Source organism: Epinephelus lanceolatus, chromosome 6 (genome assembly GCF_041903045.1).
Source record: "Epinephelus lanceolatus isolate andai-2023 chromosome 6, ASM4190304v1, whole genome shotgun sequence".
NCBI lineage: Eukaryota > Metazoa > Chordata > Actinopteri > Perciformes > Serranidae > Epinephelus > Epinephelus lanceolatus.
In genome coordinates, this window is record NC_135739.1 from 15,091,269 (window position 1) to 15,105,974 (window position 14,706).

The 14,706-nt window shown below is 41.4% G+C and overlaps 1 protein-coding gene across 2 annotated transcripts in view; it reads left to right on the forward strand.

The window, feature by feature from the left end:
- The window catches only part of LOC117254364 (uncharacterized protein C1orf21 homolog), a 40,803-nt gene extending 28,372 nt beyond the window's left edge, over positions 1–12,431 (forward strand). For both annotated transcript variants that reach the window (XM_033622583.2, XM_078168687.1), the window contains exons 3-6: positions 3,369–3,454; positions 5,879–5,946; positions 8,211–8,271; positions 10,796–12,431. In XM_033622583.2, the coding sequence (XP_033478474.1) occupies positions 3,369–3,454; positions 5,879–5,946; positions 8,211–8,271; positions 10,796–10,843 (263 nt within the window). In that variant the 3' untranslated portion in view covers positions 10,844–12,431. The remainder of the gene's footprint in view (positions 1–3,368; positions 3,455–5,878; positions 5,947–8,210; positions 8,272–10,795) is intronic.
- Positions 12,432–14,706: the final 2,275 nt, after the last annotated feature.

Sequence of the window (14,706 nt, forward strand, 5' to 3'; positions counted from 1 at the left end):
GCAGCGTTTATCTGACAAAGGCAGGCCGCGTTTGGCTCCACAGTGACGCACATATAAGATGCAGAAACACACACAGGAGCAAACACACACTCGACAACACGGGTGAGCCAGGTGCTTTGTGAGCAGCAGAGCAGAGAGAGGGCTGAACCCCTCAGCTGGGTACAAAGTGGCACAGACAGACATGAATACAGAGACAGACAGGCAGACTGCTGATAGAGGGAGGGCAAAATACAAAGTGTGCAACAGATAAGGCCAAGAAGTGTGTGTGTGTGTGTGTGTGTGTGTTTATATCAGCATCTTGGCTGCTTTATCAGTGAAATGTCCAACAAGCAGGTAGTCAGCAGAAATGCCTGTGTGCTTGTATTATTCTGCTCAAGGTCAGGTGGGGTTTGGGCGTAGGTAAAGGTGCTGTATGTTTCTCGACGTCATATCATCTCACATCACTGTCAGAGTTATGGTGACATTGTTGTATATTGTGTGGTATCAGCACTAGTGGGGGTTCCTCTTCCTGTTTCAGGTCTTTTTCTGAACCCCAATGCTCCATTTAATACGACACATTGCACTACATTAACTTTGTGCCATTTCATTTGCACATTATTGAGTGAGTTTTTTGTGTAGTGTTGTCAAAATTTTACATTGTGGAGCCAAAAAAATGATTGTCCATAATATTTACACTACATTCACTCACAATCCTGCAATCAGTGTGTCATATTTGGTAGATGTGAAAATGAAACTTGTGTAAAACTACATGTACATATCACAAAATGATGATGTTCATGTAATAAATCTCAATTTAATTCTCATTATAGAGCAAACTATGGAGTGTATATCACATGGGTGTGGTGAATGAGTGAAGGAGGGTAGTTCATTAATCAGTTAGTAAATAGAAAGCAGCTATCAGTCATGTACAATACTTGATCTGTTCAGTTGATCATTTGGTTGATAATATATGCAAAAAATGTGCAAATTACGTCTTCAGATCCATTTTTCTGTCCAGTCTGAAACGTAATGTTGAGTTCACAGTCACATAAGACAAAGAGCTGAGGGAGTGTTTGGTATTTTTGTTTGAGAGCGATTAATCAATTAATAATATTGAAATGGGGCTTGTGGAACTTGTGATGGACATCTTTCACAATTTTCTGTCATTTTTTTACACTGAATGATTCATTGGTTAATTGTAAAAAAAAATAATAATTAAAAAGTAGATCATTGACATAAGTTCAGGGTGTCTGCAGGTCCTTAAAAAGTCTTCAAATCTGTAAATATTAGGCATTTAAAGTCATTAAATGGTCATAAATTTGAATTTGTGAGGTCGTAATTGCCACAAACGTGATCTAATTTGATTAATCCATCTTTTAATTTTGTCAAAATGAGTCAAGCTCGTCAGTGACATTTCTGATATTACAAATCTTTAAACCTACCATAGAACCTAATACTGTATTGTTACTTTACACTTGCACTTACCCGTTTTTGAAATGTAGATTAACCTAACTCACGCTAATAATCCCATTCCTACTTAAACCTTATTCTGCACTGGAACACATATACTACTAACGTTTATATGGAAAAAAATGGTAAAAATTTGGTTAAAAATCATCTTGAAAAGGTCGTAAAAAGCCTTCAATTTAAGTGTCTGATACCCGCAGACACCCTGCAGTTAGTAACAAGCCCTTATACAGCACAAATGTCACTCTCATTTCAACCTGGTTGAACTGCAGAATGCAGTGTTGAGGTCAGCAGAGGCTCCAAATCATGCTGTAACTTGTGCAGTGCCTGTTTAGACCTGGTCTACTGCTTGACCTGTGGTAGTGCTGCTTGCAGCTTTCCCAAGACCCGCCCACCTCCCAAAACAACTTCACACTCAACACTGTTCTTCCTTGGGAGTATTTATGTCAACTGCAAACAGCAAGCTGTTTTGGACCAGGCTATTTTGAGGAACAAGGGTGTTCATTCCGAAAGTTACATCGCTGATACTTGAAATATTTGAGTTTCCGTCAGTGTAACATCTCCGGTGACTCCTTATTCATCCGCTGTTGAATGCTCTGTAGCAAGCAATGGAGAGTGAGCTGTATCATGTTGTTTGGCAGTGTAACACTTAATATGGGTCCCCTCTCAGTACACAGTGGGTACATTCCGCACTGCTATAAAATATGTCCCATACATCTCTAGGGCTTGACAGTGCACTTCTTTGGGTCCTTAGAGATACAGCCTCCAAGGGCTGCTGTGTGAAACTGCACCTACTCAGGGCAACAAAACAAACAAAAGTTTATCTTGGGTGCATCAGTACAATGGACATCCAAGAAAGGACGGCGGAGGAGATAACTGCACACCGATACAACTGGGCTGGACAGCCATAAAAAAGGTTCACAGACTGAGAGTGTCACAAAAAGAAAGGTGCTCAAAATCCAAGGATAGACATACAGACAGAGACTCGTTCCATTTTAATTAAATGTCTCAGAATGAATGTGGTGTTGATTGATTGATGTTAAATTACTTCTATGCCCACCTGGGCTGCACAATATGATCTTAAATCTATATCACAGTCTTTTTTTTTTTTTTCAATCATTTTCATAGCTGTAAATGTAAAATAATTGCTTTTTAATGCATCAGTGCCTGGTTTTAATTTCTCTTTCTTACTGACTTTATGTATATTTGTTCTGACTAACACAATGTACCCAATTAGAGATCCTCGACTGTGGACAGACGGATTTGTTGAACCTCAGGTTGTTGCATCTATTATTAATCCAAACAGTGTATTAAAAATTGCAGTATGAATAAGCGATGCACAATGCTGGTAATTCAACACATTCAGGTTTATTGCCCTGAGTTCTACCTCTAGCAGAGATTTAAGGATGCACATTGCCGAGCAGTTTTGAGGAAGTGTTACCATTCTCTCCACCGAGCTTGTCTTAACTGTCTTAACTGTCTAAGCTGTCCATGTAGCGTAGAAGCTGTTCGACTGATCTTTAATCCCCTCCAGCTTTCTCCTTCTTATCTGTTCCCTGTTTTCTTTTTTCCTCCCTCTTGTCTCTTCTGTCCCCTCTCTTACTTTAGACATGTACGTGTATTCCCTTCCGCTGTTGCTGTTTTTGCTTTCCTCAGATGAGTTGCTGAAACTAAAATGGAAAGGAGATGACTAGCGTCCTCCCACTTATACCTCAGCTGCCATGTCCGCTTTCTAAAACACTGTATCAGGTTGTGGTTATCAGATTACCTTGAGCAAATTATAAGTAAAATCAATGGTGTAGTCATTGGTAATGTCGACATAATGCAGTGCAAGTACAGTGAAGCCGATTCTCTCCTGCCTCTCTTTGTCTCCCTCCTTTAATCATGCCTCTCTTTCTCTTTTTGCTCTGCTCTCTCCTCAGATGAATACAAGATGAAGGGAGTGGAGGAGGTGAAGTACATGAGAGGGGATGAAAATCGGGTGAATGCACGCAACCAGGAGAACCTGGTGAGAGACACACACATACACATCTGCTGACAGCCCGTCATCCACACACAGACTCAGACCTTTTCCTGACAGTTTATCAGCTCAAGCGAACAGCCTCGTGTTTGTGTCCAAAGGCAGCCTCCCGTCAGCCTCAGACAGCCAACACATACACACTTATTGTCTCTTGCACATTTGCAAAAACACACAGAGGTGCCTCACACGCAGGTAGAGACAACATGCCGGCGTGTGTGGAATGTGGGGGCTGATCGCTTGGCTGGTTTGACTCCCTTCCTGCAAAAACAGTGGTCTTCCACAGTGGAAAGAAATGTTATATTGTCAGTGAAGAAGTCGTCTTTTGTAATAACAACCCTCTAAACCTCACTATCTCGCACATTTACCCTCCAATTTATAAAGCTTGTGAATATTTACACCCTTATCAACTTATTAAATGGCTGAAAAGTGCGGTAGAGTGAAGTCAGGGAGGCCATTTGCTGATTTAGTAAATCGGGTCAGTCTCCCTGGCATCCTGTCAAGTAGTGAAACAATAACCAGTGCAGCTATAAATCCTGATTAAAAAACAGAAGCAGTGTCACACTGCCACTAATTTATATCACTGCAGCTCAAAAACTGGCCTTATCACAGTTACGGACCACAGCCAGGAGTGGAAACTTCTCATTCCCCTATCCTCTGAAACTTGAAGCAGCACTGGAAGAGCAGAGATTTCATGTGAAGAAATCAGATAAGATGCTGCTTGAGTTAAACTCTGATGACGGCCACATGCAGAAGCATGTCAGCAGATCTGTTAGCCCATTGGTTAGAAATACAATCAAAAAATGATAAAGACATGAGGTAACATGAGTGTTTTCCTGTTAATGTCTCCTGAGACGACAAACACACAGCTTGACTTGTGTAATTGCGAAGGAAACACATTTTTTGAACTGTATAAATAGGTTTTAACGGCTGTTGTCTTGAACGACGGCGTATTAGGGCCTTTGTAGGTGAAAAAAAAAAAAAAAAAAGAGCCCAGGGAGATGCGTCACATTTTGAGGAAAAAAAGCAAAATTTCTGAGATCAAAGTTTTAAATTTATGAGAAAAAAAGTAGAAGTTTCTGAGATTATAGAGTTGTACATTTGTGAGAAAACAGTCAGAGATTCTCTAAAGTTAAAGTCTAAAATTTATGAGAAAAAACCTGGAAAAATAGTAATTTTTTGGTCAAGGAACCACATTGCTTCACTTAGCAAGATTGGATCAACTTCATCACGCCACAGATGCCACTGGCACACCGAGAATCACAGCAAACATTGAATGACCGTTGCTTCAAATCCAGTCAAGGCGTCCCCTTATGGCTCGAAAATAGTTCCAAAATTAAAGTTGTGCTGTCGTTTGAGACGTTATCTGTCCACCGAGTGCTTTCGGGCTTATTCAGCTGTTCTGCTAAAGTTTACATACACAGTGTGCATTCAGCAGCTTTATACATCCAAAAAATGGTAACAATGAGTCAACTAAGTCTAAAACTAATAAGCCAATGTTGACTCACACAGGACATGAACTCTGGTGTGAGCCCAGTGCTTGACTCATTCATCAGCTACAGCTTCTTCCCTGTGTTGAACTCGTTGCTCCTCATTAAACTACATCATCTGATCTTTTGGCAGACAGCTCTGAAGGCATATTTCTGATAAATGTATGACTTTAACCTAAAATATTTTCAGTAATAGTAATATTTTTTTTTGAAATGTGTTACTTTATAATCTCACATACTTTTTTAGTTGTTTTTTTTTTTAATTTGTACTTTTTTTAAATATAAATTTACCACTTTAATCTTAGAGTGTTTTCCCTCTTAATTTAACAACATTATTTTAAAATTTCAGATCTTTTTCTCAGAATATTACCCCCTCCCCAGGCTCTATATTTTATTTTATTTTAACCTTCTATGGCCCTAACATGCATGCATAGTCTTGTTTTAAAATAGGACGCATGGTACATCATTTAGCTGAGTTTCTGGAAGGCTCTCACCACATTTTCATAGCAGCCAGGTAACCTCCAGCTCAGCCACAACATGTGGTTAGACCAGTATTTGTTTCCGACAACTTGTCATTACTGTAGGTGTTTCCTCTCAAAGTGGAATTCACACACATGCACAGTGAGTGGTGAGAGGTGCAGGCCACTGTAGAACAACATTAATCAGAGTTGATATATAACAGTTTTATTAGACCCACATACATCATACCTGTAGGTGATGTCCTATGGCTGTTGTGCAGTGCCAGCAGGGTGAGGACATAATTTAATAACACGGGTTTGACGTGTGCTTTCAGTGGTGTGGCTGTTTGCTGATAGGAGTTGTTTGTTTTTTGCCTGTTTTATCAGCTGATAATGAAACCTAATGGGGTGTGTGTTTGTCTGTCTGTGTGTGTTTGTGTACGTGTCTATGTATGTGTGCCTTTCAGGAGAAGAGTAATGTGCAGTACAGGGGGAAACAGCAGAAAGAGGTGTCTTCAACAAACATCAAGTCTAAGTAAGTAGCCAGCAGCAGTCTGCACACTGAAATAAACGTCTGATATATGATCTGTTTATTATGGACAGCTTCAATAACTTATACACTTGATGCAAATATTGTTAAAGGGTCAGTTTGTCCAAATTACACACAAAAAACCCCCCACACCTTTTCTCACTTGCATGTAGCGGTAGCCTGACAAATAGTTTTATTCAGGTAGTTCTATATGACATTTTTAGCAGCAGCATGTCTAAGTACATTTACATGCACACTAATATTCCACTGTTATTACCAGCATGATAGTATTCTGAATTTGATACCGGTCGTATTCCAAATCAGACCTTATTCCAAATGAAGCATTTTCTGATTCTGTCATGCAGGATATGCCGCTATTATTTTGATTTGAGGAGCATTCTTCAAGAGTGTATACAGCGCATTCAGAATATGCATTTTAATTGGGCTTTTTACCGCACTTTATGAACTGACTTGAATTTGAATTTATTGAAAGGATAGCCCCTTGAGCTGTAGCATCTCATTTATAAGGGGGTCCTCAAACACAAACACAGACAAAAACTGCATTCAGTAACAAACAAACACAACAAATACACAGATACAGACAGCTTGCTCACCATCTCCCACCCACCCACACCCCCTGCCCTCAGCTGTCGTACAGGAAAATTAAAATTGGATACCACGGCCTTGATAGTCACGTAGCAGTTTACAGTATAACATTTTAAAAACATGAAGTACTGAAGCAGCGGAAAGAAGTGACAGATCTCAAGGAAAGAGGAAGATTATTCCAGACTTGCAAACAGTTTGCAAGGTTGCTTTTTATTCCCCTGTTAAAGAGGTTTTTTTGGGGGGGAGTTTTTCCTTATTCGATGTTAGGGCCCAAAGGACAGAGGGATGTTGTATGCTGTAAAGCCCTCTGAGGCAAACTGTGATTTGTGATATTGGGCTTTATAAATAAAATTGAATTGAATTGTAGAGATGCATGCCCAAAGAAAAGCCCACATTTCTGGTCAGAAGGAGAAACACACCTACTTTTAAAGTCTTTCACAAACTTTTAAAGTCTTTCACAAACTTTAAAAGTTTGTGAAAGACTTTGATATCAACAGGTTCTTGGATATGTGTAAATATTGTAATACTGACCGCCCCAAGAATGTGGTCGAAGGAATGAAAGAGGGGGGCTGTGTTTGAACTGTTGAATAAGTCGGCCACTGGTGGAAAAAATCCTGGTACAAGCGACAGTCGGTTTACTTTTCCATATTTAACTTCAGTCTGTCATAATGTCATATACATTAAAAAGTACAGTGTACATTCAGTGTAATGACATACTCTTTGCCTTGGCTCTCTCTCAGCCCTTTTAACCTATAAATAATACAATAAGTAAAACACAGACCTTGAGAATGAAACAACAGCAACATATAGTAAACATAAATAATAAATAATCCATAATAATCTGCGATAAACGACATGGACAGGACACGTTAATCAGAGTATGCACAGCTCCAACAGGAATATTAGTGTAATATGTTATCTGTCTCATTTTGTTTATTGTGTTTCTTAATGTTTTCATACACATTGAGTTTACCTGTGTATAAAATATGCTGCACAAATAAAATTTACTTGACTTTTTATATGTAAATGTAGTCATTGTCACACTTTATCTGCTGAGGAGGATCGTGTGATATAATGGAAAACTAATAGACTTTGTGGTGAGTTTGTTTTTCCAGCTCACTGTGAACAGTTTTCATAGGGACTGCTTCTTCCACAGAAAGGAGTTCCAACGAAAACGGATATTTAATGTAACCGTAACGTGTTGTAATTTAGCTGAACTGACCCTTTAATAGATCTTGTGACCAGCATCCGTTAAGGTGTGTCTTTGAATCAGTGTGTTAATATTATGATGTGTGAACTAAACGATATTTTGTGTCTGGTTTTTGTAACGCTGCCTCTTGGATCATCTGAGTGTGTGTGTGTGTGTGTGTGTATGCAAACATATTGGTTGTTGGTGGCTGCACAGTATTTAGCCTTTGGATGAAAGACTGGGATAATACTATAAAATAATTATTTAAATTCCTCCACAGCCTTTCTCACACTGCAGTGGGGATTGTGTGCGTGTGCGTCTGCGTGTGCATGTGTGTTTGTGCTGTGTGGGGGGTGTAATGGAAAATTCTCATGATGTATTTGTTGCCTCCCTTCTCCTCCTCGTCTCCATCCTCCAACTTCCTCTCCCCCTCCTTCTCGCTTTTCCATTTTTCTTCTCTTTCCTTCTCTCTCAGTATTCACACGTCAGAGAGCCAGCAGGAATTTTTCAGGATGCTGGATGAGAAGATTGAGAAGGTGAGGGGGGGCTGTGTGTGTGCGTGTTTTCGGGGGGGGCACGAACTGGGTCCCTGAGCATTTAAAGAAACAGCTGGGTCTTAACATTTAAAGAGACAGGCTGTACAGCAACAACATCCATTAGTCCACATTGTCACTCTGCGTACGAGCTCAGCACTCGGCTCCACATGTGTGAGGGGGAGGAGGAGCAGGTCATCGCTGCAGTGATGATGAGCACTCACTACTCTTAAGTCTGCCACTTGAATCACACCAGTTGTTTCTGACTGTAGATGAGGTTGCAAAGTGAAATGATGGTGTGTAATGGCTGGATTCAGCTTTGGTGTGATGCATTTCATTTTTCAAGCCTGCCTTGAAACAAGCGAGGGTGTTTTCTGCAGCTCAAACTCAGGTTCTTAAACTTGAGTGAATGTAGCAATATCACAGTGTAGAAATAACCAGTTATTTCTAGAGGTAAAAGTCCTGCATTCAAAATTTTGCTAATTATTACCTGAATTGCTGTATTAAATATTTTTGTATTAACGGTGAATGAAATGATTATGTATGCTGTAAAGCAGGTTGACCATATTAATGATCCTACAGTGAATGATTGCTCGAAGGACCGTATTTTAGCACCTTGCAGCTCATTATTCTGGTTTTCTTTCCCGCAACTTGTTGATTTAAGTTCACTCTCACAGCTCTCATCAGCATAGCTTCTTGTCTGTTCAGCATAAAAGCTGTGATGAACCCAGAGTACGCTACTTTCTCAGCATCAAACAGCAGACAGACAAAGTTAGTGACGAGCTGGTTGGCTTAGGCGATATCAAGGTATTACAGTTTGCCAGGATATTTCAAAATTCCACAGGTATTTTTTCAGCACCTTCAAAAACACAGATACTCCTCTTTATATTAAACTGATATGGAGATGCTGTATTGAAGTGATGTATTGTAGTGCAGAGCGTATGCCACCAGAGGTCAGTCTTTACTGGTGGAACAGGCAGCTGAGCTGATGGCGACTGTGAGTGGTGGGGATAACATTACAGGACTAGTAAAAAAAAAAAAAAGCCTTGCCCCTTGCTTGAGAGTATTGCCATATATAACTTTATATTGAGATGACATTCGTCGACTACAGAAGCAATTCATTAGCCACATGATGTTATTCAACACATGATCTTCATTCTGCCTGACAATGGGTCGGTATCAACCGCAGCAACAAGTGTCATCAGGTCCTCCAAGAAGAAGGGTACTTGTTTCCTATCTATTCCATATTCTATGGGCCATAAGTATTTAAACCCAATAAGACTCTAAGTAGGCCAGGTGCATATTAGAAACACAACTTTGTAGGCTAGACAATGACATACATGCTACAACGACTAATATCACCATCAGTGTTTATGTTTTTGTTGTTTTTTTTAACTCAAATACCGTTATGTACCGTCTTCCCTTGTGAAATGTCAGGGAAATATGAAGGTATGAAAAAATAGTTACCCCCAAAGCCTACTACCTGGTGAGCAGAGTGGAGCATTTAGCAGCTAAAGAGCCAGATGTTAAAGAGACGGAGGAGACCAAAAACGGAACAAAAAGGGGAGTGAATATAGGACTGAAACACTCAAGATAAATGCTAATGTTACACTGGATCTGCTTGATTTGTAAATATTCTCTTAAATATTTTTTTGTGTCTCACTCTGCATAAGTGCTTCTTCTATTAGTTTTAATTATCCATCAATCAGCCAATAATTAAAAAAGGACTATTTTATCCACAAAATATCAGAACACGATCTCATAAAGCCCAAGGATAAAGGATAAAAAAAGATATTCAGTTTACTATCCCGTAAGATTGTTGCGAAGTGTTTGGCATTGTGCTTAAAAAACAACTCATTAATCCTCTGAACTGTTGCAGATTATTTAATCAATGATTGGTTACTTGACTAATCCTTTCAGCACTTATTTGCAAAGTAACTTCTAACTGTAGCTGTCAGATAAATCTACTGGAGAATCCAGTGTGTCTCAAATGTGTGGAAAATATTTTCATTTGAAATTTGATGAATTAAATGTGTAAAGATCCATCAAATTGAAATGCAGCAGTTAAGAGGCTCAAAGAAGTATTTAGGCACCGCACTTTTTTGAAATGCTCTTTGTTACTTTCCACCACTGATTTGCAGTGCGCCACTGAGGCAGCCCATGTTTTATATCCTTATTTAAATCCAGACAGCGTGTAGAGTTAGACGAGCTGTTAGGCAAACTCTGGAGAGGAAATGAAGGCAGTTGAGTTAGCTCCTCATCATGATGGAAGAAACAAAACAACATAACTGCCCACCTGTCAGCACTTAACTGCCTCACACAGTGTTTTCTATGCCAGTACCTGTGAATAGATGAGGGTTTGTTTAAACGTGACTTGAGTAACAGGTGCGTCGGGGGCTTTGCTGCATGCAGACGGTTCAGAGGGAGTCATTTAAAGTAGGTTATTACTGAGTGTACTTAACCAGAGTAGAAAAAAAACATGAAAATTATGCACATCTCATATTCTCTGTAATCCCTTTCTTTGCAGGGGCGAGACTACTGTTCGGAGGAGGAGGAGGAGGAAGATGGGACATAGCACAGAGGCCCCCATGATTCAGCCCCACAGAGAGCCTCACAGTGTGTGTGTGTGAATGCGTATGTGTGTGCTTATGCGTGCCTGAGAGAGAGGGACAGAGTTGAATCAGTGTTTTACCAGTGAGGTGTTGATGTGACGGGACACTGTACGTGTTGGTATGAGCATGTGTGTTTTTGAACGTATGGCAAAGATAGTATTTTAATCGAAAGAGAAAGAGTGAGAGAAGTGAGAAAGAGACAGAGAGAGAGAGAGAGAGAGAATGGGATAAAGAACACTTTCCTCAGAGACTCCAGCCCTCCTCTCTTAGCTCCTCACCCCTTCAGGCCCCTGAGCGGACAGATGGAGGTGGCGGAGCGATGAAGGGACGGACGGACGAAAGGAGGGAGAGATGGAGGAGGACGTGATGAAAAAGGACACAGTCGGTCAAACAGAGTAATCTCCTCAAGAAGGACAGCAGCAGCCCCTCATTCCTCCATCTGTCCCTCTGTGTCTATCCGTCTGCACCTCCATGGTCCAATCCTGAATATTCAACCCCTGCAATTGGACAAAGGAACTCCCAAATATGGAAGCCCAGTAAGGACAAATGTTTCGGTGGGTGTGTGGAGGACTGAGAGACACAAGAAGACAGGAAGTGCAGGGAGGAGAAGATGGTGAAGGCAGAGGAGTTACGTAACATCACCAGGATCCACACTGAACTTTATGGCCTGCCTACCTACAGCCAGGCCGGTCTGGGCCATGAGGGACTGAGAGAATGGGTGAGGGCGGGTGCAGGACGAAAGAGTGATAAATTTGTGATATTTTAATAAGAAAGTTTAGGGAGCGAGCCGGTGATTTAGAAACTCTAAACTCCTCCTGCCTTCTGAAGTCAAGGACCTTTTTTTTTTGTTTGTTTTTTATTCTGTTTCACAGACACTCGTTCAGTTATTTTTCCCCCTTTTCGAATGTTCTTTTCTTCAGTTTGTTTTACTCTTGGCTTCCTTCGTAGTGTATCATCATCATCTTCATCAATGTCATTATCCTCCTCGTCACCACAGCAAGCAGACTGAAGCTGCGTTAATTCAGAGCATCTGTGTCTCAACCCGATCCTTCCTCCTTCATATACCATGCCACTGCAGATCCTATCTGAAACACACACACACACACACACACACACACACACACACAGTCTTTTATTGTACATATCGTAGCACACGCTCATTCCAACACGACCCAGCATGTACACATAAACCACACACACACACACACACACACACATACACACACACACACACATTGTATCCCTTTCATTTCACCAGCAGACTGTCATGTGCATCAATCAGAGGTATTCTGTAAAGCTCTGTTTCTGCTTTGATTCAGTGTTCACACACACACACACACACACACACACACACACACACACACACATCCATACACACTCTGGCACTCTGGCACAGAACATCGGGGCTGAGCTCAAGGGGAGGATTCGTGGTTGCCGTGTAGACACAGACCTGATCACATGTTTTTTTGTTGTCATCTTTACCGGATACTTCCTGTTGTATTATTTTGAATACTTTTTTTCTATTAAAAATAAAAACGAAGAAGCTCTTAATGCGCGTGGCATCTTAGTGTGTGTGTGAGTGTGTATAGCTGAGTAATGGAGCACCGTCACGCTGGCAGTGTACTGTGGAGTGTGATGTCAGTCTATTTTCCTGTGGTCATGCTGCCTAAAGCCGTGCAGTCAGAGCAGATTGACTCACAGCACCAAGACAGCGTTATGCCACCTGCTGGCAGAATATCAGCACTGCAGTCTGGTAGGCAATATGTTCATTGTCTCACGTTAAACTACAATAATTCTGAAAATAAAACTAATTAAAGCTGCACTAACCAACATTTTTATATGCAACTGAAAATGGACATTATTTTTGCTTTAATTTATCATAATGAAGTAAATGTTGATTGGACAATTTAATAGATGTAGGATAATGACACCATTCGTGTTTAGTTTGGTTTCCTTTAAGCTTCGCTTTCCATTTGCAATTCCATCTGTCACTGAGTGGGTATAACTGCAGCTGGAGGAGCTACGTGACTCGCCCACCTTAATCTAAAAGTCAGTCCACTATCAGCCCCCTTAGCTCCTGAGCCTGGAAGCGGAAGTCCCGACAAAATTGCTGTGTTTGCGATGAGCTAGCTGTGAAGTACACTGCTTAGAAAAATTAAGGGAACATTTAAATCACACATCAGATTTCAATGAGCAAATTATTTAAGTTGAAAATCTTTACTGCTGTACATTGTATAATTAGTTGAGGACAAAATGATGTAACAACGGCCAGTTGAAACCAAAATCATCACCCCACTGAGGGCTGGATTAAAAATCACACCAAATATCAAAGTAAAAAATTCAAATCAGGCTGATCCTGATCCAACTTGAATGAATTTTATCACGACGACTCATAATGTGACTCAGTAGTGTGTATGGCCCCCGCGTGCCTCAGTACACTCCCAAAAATGTCTGGGCATGCTCCTGGTGAGTCGGCGGATGGTGTCTCCTCCCAGACCTGGATCAGAGCATCAGTGAGCTACAGGACAGTCTGTGGAGGTACTTGGCGGTGTCAGGTGCCCCGATACATAACATCCCATAGGTGCACAGTTGGATTTCAGGAGAACAAGAGGGCCAGTCAGTGGCAGTGCCTACACACTCGGGTCACATGAGGCCGGGTGTTGTCCTGCACCAGGAGGAACCCAGGGCCTGCTGCACCAGCGCAAGGTCTGACAGTCACTCTGAGGATTTCATCCTGGTACCTATAACAGCAGTCAGGGCACCATTGGTTAGGACATGGAAGTCTGTGCAACCCTCCAAGGATATGCCTCCCTAGACCATCACTGACCCACCACCAAACCGATCATGCTGGATGATGTACCAGGCAGCATAACGTTCACCACTGCATCTCCAGACTCTTTGCTCAGCGTGAACCTGCTCTCATCTGTGAAGTGAACGTGGCGCCAATGCGGTACCTGCCTATTCTGGTGTTCTCTGGTGAATGCCAACCCAGCTGTGAGCACAGGTCCCACTAGAGGACGTTGGGCCTTCATGCCACCCTCATGGAGTCTGTTTGACAGTTTGGTCAGAAACATGCACACCACTAGCCTGCTGGAGGTCATTTTGTAGGGCTCTGGCAGTACTCCTCCTGCTCCTCCTCACCTAAAGGAGCATACCGGTCCTGCTGCTGGGTTCATGCCTGTCTACAGCCCTGTCCAGCTCTCGTCGTGCAATGGCTGGTCTCCAGGTATCTCTTCCTGCTTCTGAGACTGTGCTGGGAGAGACAGCAAACCTTCTTGCGACCACACATGTGCCATCCTGGAGGAGCTGGACTACCTTTGCAGCCTGACTGGGCTGCAGGTACCACCTCATGCTACCAGTAGTGACAAGGACACTAGCAGAACACAAACTAGAGAAGAATCAGTCAGGAAGGATAAGGAGAGAGCAACTGTCTGTGGCCACCATATGTAAAACCATTCCTTTTTGGGGGGGTGTCTTGCTTTTGTCTTTCCATTGCACCTGTTGTCACTTTCATTTGCACCAAAGCAGGCCCACAACTGCTCTGTTGGGTTCAAGCTCACTGCTCTCATCAGCGTAGTTGTGGACCTGACCAGCACCAAATGAAAGACAAAGTTATTAAGTACATGTCAAACATAGTGGAGCATTTAGCAGTGAAAGAGCCAGATATTTCCCTCCCTGTTGTTTTGTATCTGTTTGATGTGTAAACTGCATGTTGGCAAACAATATGTTAATAATAATAATCAATCCTCCAAGTGATCAAAAAATAAGTTATTGCAGGTTTAAACTAATAATCGAGAATTATAAACACAACAAAACATGTAACAGA